This window comes from Lissotriton helveticus, chromosome 9 (assembly GCF_964261635.1).
Source record: "Lissotriton helveticus chromosome 9, aLisHel1.1, whole genome shotgun sequence".
Lineage (NCBI taxonomy): Eukaryota > Metazoa > Chordata > Amphibia > Caudata > Salamandridae > Lissotriton > Lissotriton helveticus.
In genome coordinates, this window is record NC_136070.1 from 403544458 (window position 1) to 403554485 (window position 10028).

Here is a 10028-nt window from a genome sequence, read left to right on the forward strand (position 1 = left end):
CTCTACAAATCACCATTATGTTTAAAATACAAGTGCATTATGCCATTATAATAAGGCTCATAACCTTGAGGACCTGGAATATTCAGTATTTCCGTTCACAGACAATTAAAAAATTAGACTGTGTGAACACCTCTATTATTGTACAAACCCTCTTACCTCACTGGTGTTAGATCTCAACAGAAAACTGCACACACTTGGAAAAGTATCATCTTAACACCAAAGAAGCGTTTTCCATTCTTGTTCATAAGCCTTTGAAACTACACAGCAGATTTTCGGGTCTTTAAAAGTTTTAGCTAGGCCTCATGCATGTCAGCTGAACATCCACTCAGCAAAAGCTGAATGTAAAACAAGCATTGGCACAGCCAACAGGTCTCCCCTTTGGTATCTTACAATCCCCATTATGCGCCTCTTCCCAATATTTTGCTAAAGGGGATCGAAACGTCATCGACCTTTTAAACATATTTGCACGTTAAACCACTGAGTTAAAACTAGTGTGAATTTTGTTTTTTGAAAGCTTGTCCTACTTATCACCATTGGCCATAAGCAGCTTCTTTTTTTGCCTGAAATGCTATTTGTCCGAATGTAATTGTCTTTGTGTGTATGTAGGACGCAGGACTGTGTCCCACTCTATTTTGTGTGCTCTTTATACTTAACAATTCTTGGAATCATTAAATTGTTTGTCCGGCTGGACATCCTACAATGTAGCACTGATTCTAGTCTATATTCATTTCTATTTTAAATTGTTTTTAAGGACCTTTGTTTCAATCGAAAACAGGCGAACTGTTCAGTGTCAGACATCTTATGAAGAGAGGGGAAAAACAAATTCTGTTTAGTCTTGAATGTGGGGAGGAAGGTATGGATAAGACGAGAATTAATAATGGTGCAATTTTCTATAGCTGTTCATGCCACATTTCTGCATTCCTAAGCACTGTTATTAACTGGCGTTACTTTAAACCTTTACATTGCAGTCCTCGGTTTACTGACCGTAGAAAGATGAGAGGTGTAGTTTCCTATTTCCAAAATTTTAATTTGTCAGCTTCAAATCACTCCAGACACCAGCAGCAAGCCTTAAAGCAGCACAGCCATCTATGGTACAGGAGGCGAGCATATGCCACTGTGCAGGTGTTGAAGAGCAATGGCCAAACGGAACAGCATGGAAGAAAGTCTGAAGCACACAAGGAAGTCTCTCCCAAAAAAGGGTGAGCAATAAGTAGAACTTCCAACCAACTGGGGTGTAGAATACAAATACAGTAACAGAAACCGGAGACTGCTGAAATACCAAGGCTGTAACAGCAGAGACTAGGCTATGGCGTAAGAGCAGTCATGGGACGACAAGGCACTTATCCGCCTTTAGCATCTCTGTATCGGTCTGCCTTTACAAGGCCCACCATTTTTTTTCTCCTGATCAGTCAGTATCACAGACCTCAAAAAATCTACTCTATGGAGAGTCAGATTTTATACGGTCAAGCTATTTTTAGGGCCCACTAGCCCGGTCTGGCGAGCTGGCAAAGAACAGGTGCTCTGTTTGTTCACAAAGTGAATGAGCAATAAAGAGGTCTTTAAATCTGGTTTTATCTTGTCACATTTGCTGTGTGTTTAAGGACAGAGGTAAAATGTCCAGCTATGTCTTCCGACAAATCTGCTTATTTTTTCCCTTTAGATGGTTTACTTTTATTTCTCTGACTGGAAAAGTTAGGGGATTTTGAAAGGCGAACTGTGAGAGTCATGCTGGGCACTCAACATGTAAATAGCTTGTACATTAACAGTACAAGTGTTTCACAATATATTTCAGTGGTTAAAAAGGCACTTTTTTGTAATTCTAAAGTGAGCTAGAAACAAAGATTTTAATATCATCAAAACAAATCAGAATACTCTACTTGGTGATGTGTAAATATTTACTGAATCCGGATTTCCACACAGTGCTTGCATCAGTAAAACTGCATGGTAGTGGGAACGTTTTTGGCCATTTCATTGGAAAAAGTCTGTAAATGACAGTGCGCTACTGTATCATGCTTTAGTGATATATTTATTAAAGGAGAGAGTTTAAAAATATGAACTGAGAAATATTCCTTCTCCCTGTCCTGATGATAATTCTATTGGTGATATAAAAGGTAAGTCAGGGGTCATGTGTCCAATATACGTGGGCTGGAGTTTTATTACACATGGAGCAAAGGAGCAAAGGTTCAGCCTATTAAATCGAACAAAATAGTTTTTAGTACAGCACACATGCTGAACTCACATATTTGGAGGTAGTCTTGTATCTGGTATTGAAGAAAAAGGTAACTAGGCAAAATAAAATATTTGCCTAGGATCACACAATTATGGGTCAAGTGCATTACAGTTAGGTCGAGTGGATTATTTACGCCACTAGACCTGCATGTCTGGTAACATTTTCAGATTTTTTGAGGCCTGCAACAGAAAATCGCCATTGTGCGTCTCTCTTTTCACATGCACCATCTGGCGTGCTTAAGAGGCCACAGAGGCAGCGTTTTCCCTGGGGGACTTTCAGTCTGTAGTTTCTTCAAGTGGATCGTCCTTAGTAAGAGGGCTGGGGGCAACATATCGATCATACCCTATCACGAAGCACGCAATACGAATTCAATAAAAGCCCCCTTCATATTATGTTGGACTGCAATATGCACCATTTTTCTTAAAGGGTTCTCAGGACAGAAAGATACACAAGAGTTAAATAGGAGGCCAGTTAAGGCTGTGATGCCAACCCCATTGTACCCAATCTCCTCCATTTAAGGTCAAACACAATGTGCACTGTGCCCGCGTGAATATCCCTTTTGGACGTCACATGCAGCAAACAGGGTGTAAACAAACCAATGAATGGTCACTTCAAAAATAGACCAGGAGAGTTCATTTTCAGCATCTGCGCTGGAATTCAGATGGCAGCCACTGTGCTAGCCATTATAAAGGAAGTTAAGTTGCATGAACATTAAAGACGGCCGACATCCTGAAGTGTAAAGTTACTGAAAGGCATTGTCAGCGCCATGAGTAAACCGTCAAAGTAAGGTGATTTTGTAATGTGTAGATATGAAGGGAGATGTTAATTTACACAGTTGAATATATTTGGCAGGATAGAGGCTATGGCGTCCGTAACCTGCAGAGGTGCCCACTTTGGACATGGGGAACCGGGTTTGAGTCTCTGCGTTGGTTAAACTGTGCTTTCCAAACACTAGAACTGCAGTCAGCTTATAGAGGTTCTGATAACAAGGACGGCAGTGCCGTCAACAGAGGAGCTTGACAGGGGTAGGACACAACTGAAGAGAATGGGCCGGCTTAAAGAAGAATAAAATAGGAATGCGCCAAAAACGCCATAAGTAAACCAAAAAGTATGGGGACACATAACTGGGGCAGTCTCCTAATTAAGCATGCCCATCAATGAAAATCAGGCATTTATTGAAGGGCACTAACAAGATGGGAGGTCCTTGAAGCCATATTCCGAATACTGCATGCCTCACAGAGCAGCGCATGCATGCCGACTCTAGACTCTACCTAAAAAGTATTTATTATGGATGGATCAAATCTTTCTCTGTATACAACCTAATGCAAACGTCTACTTCATTTCCATTTTCTGAAACTTTTAGCCGCAAATGAATAAGACATGAAGTGTGAGTTCACTTTGCCCATAGAGATGAAAGCAGGCACTTGCAGGCCAATAGCGAATCAACAACAACTGTGCTCAAACGGCTCTGGCTGAGCCACATCTTGCTTAAGAAACCTGGCCAACACCTGAATGTCAGCCTAAACATCCAAAACAGCCTGGGGCTTACTTGATTGATTAAGGCGAGACCTTGCTAAAACGCTAACAGGAGTATACTCCACTTAATGAGCAATACGCAAACAGTGTTGGCATAATACGCTGAAATGCGGTTTCAGACTCCTGATACTTAAATGGTTCGTTGAGTGTAAGACCCCAGTGCAAGTCAATCCAGTTTCCAAGTGCTTACAGATATAGCAACCTGGTGCTACGAAACTCATTTTAAAACTACACAATTGCTCAACGATTACACGTGTTTGGAAGAACATTAAACAATGGGAAAATATACTAAAGTGAACCTACCTTCACAGTGTCAAATGGATGCCCCACAAGTACACCTGCAGCACCTGGAAATAAAGAGATTGTAAAATTGAAGCACATTAGCGACACAAGCCGGATAAAGCAAAGCCAGTATAACCTACTAGCTAGCTAAAACATGTCATTTGTTGCAAGTGTGCAACTTGTAAATGTTGTCCTTTTCAGTTCACCCCCTTTCCCCCTCGCAAACTCTTGAAAAACAAGTTCCTTCGATTATAGTTACATTATTTATTCATACAGGAATGGTTGGGATGTGTGCCAATTCTCTGTGATCAAAACAAGCGATCTATAAAAAGACTTCCTCTACAGTCGAAACGAACACCAAGCACGTGGTACACAAACACTACTAAAAACATATGTGATCAGCAGTATTCTTAAATGACGTATCTTGAAAGATGTAGATAAAGTGGTTGAAAGAGAACTCCCATTTCATTTAAAACGGAAAGCACAAATGGCTGCCTTCCAACTTAAAACAAAAAATAAGACCTTGGATACTCGAACACCAAGCTTCGCTGCGCTCATTAGCTCGCGCGTTGCCAATACGAGAAAGCTCTTCTTATTGGCCAGTTTGGTGGGTGTGCAAAAACTATACATATACATCCGGAAACCCCCACTTGGTGCCGTACGACAGACTCAAACGCCCGTTCTGATTCGTCATTTTGGAGGGCGTGCAAGATAACTTTCCATCAATGGTAAATAGCACGCAAAACAAAAATTACCAGCGCCACTCAATACATCAAGGCGGGAAAGGGGAGACGGGATCTTAGTTTACATCATCTCCTTCATAGCGCGTGCCAGGATACAATGGGGCAGATTTATGAAGGCCTTGCGCCGCCGGTGCGTCATTTTTAACATGGGAAAAAGTGACGCGGCGCAAGGCCTTCATAAATCTGCCCCAATGTACATACATGGAGTAAATAAATAGATTGTTGTTTAACGAAAATGCCAAAGCTCTAATGTATATGATGGACCTTCTTTACACGATGCAGGGCAACACATGGAGAAAGGCTGTAGCAGATGTGATGCGAGAAACTGCTGCAATGACCCTCAAAACGATAGAATAGCTAAGTCACTTCAATTGCAGGGGTTTCCTTAAACCCCGCACTGCACAGTGTTGTATCAACCAATCACACCAGTCTCACGTTAGTCGTCAGACTCGTCTAACCAAGGTATCTCAATATTAATAACCTCGCACACGGTGGCTAATGTGGACCTGTGAATTACCTCAACGTCGACCAGTGTAGATGAGATTCCTGTTCAAAGACAACTGCTTCTATTGTGATAAAGAAAGGAATTCAAATTCTGCAATAACAAACTTAGATAAGTTCGGGCTCTCTTCAGCACCTCACAACCTGCATGGGAGTTCTAGATTAATAGTTGAAGTAAACAAAACTAAAACATTGGGTTGCTTCAAAGATGACGCATACAGCACCAAATGCAAACGCCCCCCCCCCCCCATAAAAAAAATGAACAGATTAATTGTTTAAGTTAAGGTCACCGGCAGAAAGTGAAATAGAAGTGTTTGCTTTACTGCCAATGCCTTCTCAATAGGCCACAACTATATAATGGCTGTCTAACTACATACAGAAGTTGCTTATGGCCTTCCTGCCAGATACAAAGGAAATAGAAAATTCATAAAAATTAAAAACACTTGTCAAGAGCAGGCAACCCATACCAAACAAGGATAGGGTGGGTGCTCATACGGTGTAGAGTACGCAAATGAAAGTGCAGTAGAAGCTGGATACCAGACAATAAACACTACCCATGCAGAAAAAAAGTTACCAGAATCCTATTTTCCAGGAGGCGCTAGTCTGTCACACCTTTCTTAGAAGTCAGTGGCCCCCAACAAAGAATTTTTAACAAATACCCTAAAGAAGTGGTGGAGATTAATAGGTCAGTGGAAGGAATGGCTTTGTCAACGGAGACAGAGTGAAAGTGTCAAATTGGTAGTCATATATAATTGAAGCAGCTGTTTAGCAATGAAAAAGGTAACGTGGCTTTTCTTTCGCTGTATTTTAATGGCTTACAATGACAAGCAGAGAGAATGTGTTTATTTTTTGCAACCCTTAGAGAAACTCTAGAATCTTTCTGCATGTTTCTACAAGTTCAGTGCTACTGTGTTATTTTTTTACCTTCTAATATCCGTTTCCAACAAATAACAGGTTTTTTGATGAGTTAATTTTTCACTAAAGGCTTTAATTTTTATTCTTAGTCTTTGCAAATCTGCTCGCTCTTTCATATGAAAGAACTACACACCAAGGGTTTAAGTGGGTTATGAGAAAGGTGATGATGTGACCATGCGTTATATGGGATAAAGTACCCCCTGGGGTACATTATAAGGATACTGCAAGTCACCTTGGAGATTGATAACCATATAAAGGAATGCTGTCTTCGGCCTAGTTCCTCTAGATAGTATTGGAACTCCTCAGTGACTTGCAATATCCTTATAACATATGGCGGGGGTCTTTTATTATACATCAAAACAGGGGAGAGGAGTTGGCCTAACGGCTAGGGCGCTCGACCTCGGATCTGGGTTCGAGTCTCGGTAACGACGCCAAAACCTCCTGTGATTCTGGGCAAATCACTTAATCTCCCTGTGCCTAAAATGAAAGTATGTCCTCATGTAACGTAACTGGAAAAAATATGTAAAGCGCTCCGATACCTGATCCGGTTCGGGTCTAGTTCGCGCTATATAAAACTCTGCAAAATATATATATATATATATATATATATATATATATATATTAGTGGGAAAGAGACAAACATGTCTGCCATATTCGGACGACAGGTGTGGAAGACAAACTATTCAGTTGGCTCCAGTGAGGTGGAAAAAAGGATGCAAACTTCCCAGCCATTTTCCGGTTCTTGTTGAAGTGGGTGGAAGTCTACCAGCAATCTCAAAGTGATTGATGAAGTGAATGGGGGCTACCAAGCAACTCTTAAAAGCCACTGAAGTAGATGTATGCCTGTCGGCTGTCCTCACAGACCAATGGAAAGGCTGGCCAGAGGACACAAAGTGTGTGGCAAGTAGATAGAATCAGAACATTTGGTCAAGTCAATGTAGTTCGCCAACCTGACGCAATGAGCTGCCAGGTCAGTGGAAACCACTCCATCACCTCCAGGGGGCTGGCAACAAGTATGCATGTCATCCAGCAATAGGTCTTCAAGTAATCCGTGGAATTAAGGTAAGAGCAATACCAACAGAGAAAGACTAAGGATGTATGGCATGTACAAACGATACTACTGTTCAAATTGGTACAGATAAGTTGGACGAAATTACATTACAATAACCATTTCATTTTCAAACCAGCGGATAAAGTGTAGGTTGTATTACCACCCATCTCCACTGGTAATGAGATGAATGGAAGACTACCAGTCTCCAGGAGACTAATCATGTCAATGAAGCACTACAAGCAGTGTCAAAAGGATTGTGGAATAGAATACGGCCAACTAGAAAGAAGTGGTTGATTTGCCAGGAATCCCTAATTGGGTTTTGTAAGTGTGGTAACCTAAAAGAGTTGAAACGAGGAAAACAAGTCACATCTGCAAGACCTGTAGATTAGAAAAGGCACTGAGAGCCTACGGGACTTGGAGGTGTAGTAACTATACCGCAGTGTTTTGGAAATGGATAAAAACATACTTGCTCTAACCTAACAATTATCGATGTGAACGAGAAATCCCCTGCATGTTTAAAATGTATAGTGAAGGCTACCATCCACTCCAGAACACTAACATAACAACCCACCATGAAGGCATCCAGCTAGAGGAGTTGAGCGGGCCAACCACTCCAATGGGGTTGAGAAGGTGCACTGAAACAACACACATCTGTCCCCAAGTGATTAGTAATACAAACATGAGTTTTGAATTTCACAATCAAGCTCTTGACAAAGTAGATGGAGGACCAAGGCTGTATGGAGTAGATTGGTGAGGGAGGTGGTAGCTCAGTTTTGAATTTCACAATCAAGCTCTTGACAAAGTAGATGGAGGACCAAGGCTGTATGGAGTAGATTGGTGAGGGAGGTGGTAGCTCTCCCGCAATTTGCAAGGGTCTGAGGGGGTGGCAGTCCAAAAACCACCCCAAAGAGTTACGACAACTCATTTAAAGAATAAATGCTATCTTTCAGAAGCTGGCACATGAACGGCGTCCTACTATTAACAGAATGGGAATACATCTTTTGGAGTATCGCCAACGGGGTGGTGCTATGAAAGAAGGCCTAGCACTCAGAAGTTGGACCCCAATGTTGGTCATGAAGATGGATGATAATCTACCACTTATTATAAAGTTTACCAACGGGTGGTAAGGTGATCCAAACCCCTCCGTAATTGTTGAAAGGTGGATAGCTGTACAACAACTGTGTTCATGTGTTTGGCAGCTCAGCGGAGGCAAAGAACAGTACTGAACTGTACAGCAATATAACACCACTGCTTCAAAAAGGGAAGCTTCTACAACAAGTGTGAATGCATATTTGCTTTTATACATCAAAAGCAATCGAGGAACAAAATGGATCATGCACTTCTCAATCCCGGATTAGTCTCCTTGGGGTCCTGAACTACCTCCCACTGCCTAAAGTAATCACGTTGCTACTGGACAGCCACGTATACCACTACCATCCCAGGCCTGGTGCCTATTTCACACAAGAACAATGCTGCTCAGAAAGTATTAGTGGGGACAGCATGTCAGTAAATTAAGCATAGCATTTCACCACGCTGATAAGCAGTAAACTCAAGGTGGCTCAGAGCAGTAAACTCAAGGTGGCTCAGTACTATACACAATTTCCAACGCGTTATAAACTAATAAAAATATACATTAGACCCAATACAATAGTGGAGTGTTTTAAGAGGCAGTTCAGAGTCTCCGGTTTCCTCTCCAGTAATACTGATGTTTGCATAACAATTGAGCACGACATATAGCATAAAAAATGTAGAGGATGAAACATCATCGTACCTGGTGCAAAAGGGCCAGGTTTAGCTCCATGTTAGCACACCATGTATTTAAATTAAATCGAAGAAAACCAACATACATAGTACGTGTGTCGGAATGTATACAGGACGCCAAACGCTGCAAATACTGGCACACCTCCAGAATAGTCCATAAACGCATATTGTTTTACTGCCAATAGCAGAGAGACGCTTACACAAAGCTGCAGCGCAGCCCTTACCTCCTGCACAGCCAGCCAAGAAATCCATCGCCATGCTTGCCGGGTGAGCAGCTCAGCACTTGAGAGGGCCTCTGAATGGAGCTCAGGTTTAGATGCACTGGAAGGCGTAGCCCTGATACACAGTAGTACAGAAAATGACGCGTGTCTCTGTGGGAGGCAGGTTCTCTGCACCGAACGTCACAGAAAGCACAAGTAAACTCTGAATCAACCAGACACCGAAGTCTACGAGAACGACCACACAGTATTAATTTGGAACTGCTTCACGGTAGCAAGAACGTCCGACCTCTACACACACTTGTCCAGTACAGAAAGCCCACGCAGTCTTGTAATACGCCTTCCTGCCGGTCACGAGGCTGATAAACAGTGAATAAGTGATTCCTTTAATTCCAGTTCTTTTAGTGACAGAGCGCAGGTATGACGCGTATGGGGTTGCTCCTCTGTTCTATGCAGTTGGTAAACAAGTCAGCGGTGGCGGGCAGCTACAGCTTCTTTCCAAGTGGAACTGGGAGTGTATCAGAGCTCTACCCACTCTGCCTCCTTCTGCGCCTTCTATTTCTGACGCTATCTCAACCCGGTGTAAATATCCTTTTATGGGTGGGGGAGGACACCAGCCAATCGGAGGCGAGAATTAAGCCAACACCCGCCAACGTTTCGCCATTTGCTTCAGCCGCCCATTGGATGATTTGCTTCTCGGTGTCCCTTATAGCGTCATCAACAGTGGGATCGTTAATGGAATTGGAGAACGTTTTAATTCCCCCCAAGTATTTGAATGCAGGGTAGAAAAG

The 10028-nt window shown here is 42.2% G+C and overlaps 1 protein-coding gene across 2 annotated transcripts in view; it reads right to left on the reverse strand.

Moving 5' to 3' along the window:
* Positions 1–9815, reverse strand: part of SLC25A29 (solute carrier family 25 member 29) — a 66660-nt gene extending 56845 nt beyond the window's left edge. For both annotated transcript variants that reach the window (XM_078660181.1, XM_078660182.1), the window contains exons 1-2: positions 9244–9815; positions 4070–4113 (exon numbers count right to left, since the gene is read on the reverse strand). In XM_078660181.1, coding sequence (XP_078516307.1) covers positions 4070–4113; positions 9244–9277 — 78 coding nt within the window. In that variant the 5' untranslated portion in view covers positions 9278–9815. The remainder of the gene's footprint in view (positions 1–4069; positions 4114–9243) is intronic.
* Between the last annotated feature and the right edge of the window lie 213 nt (positions 9816–10028).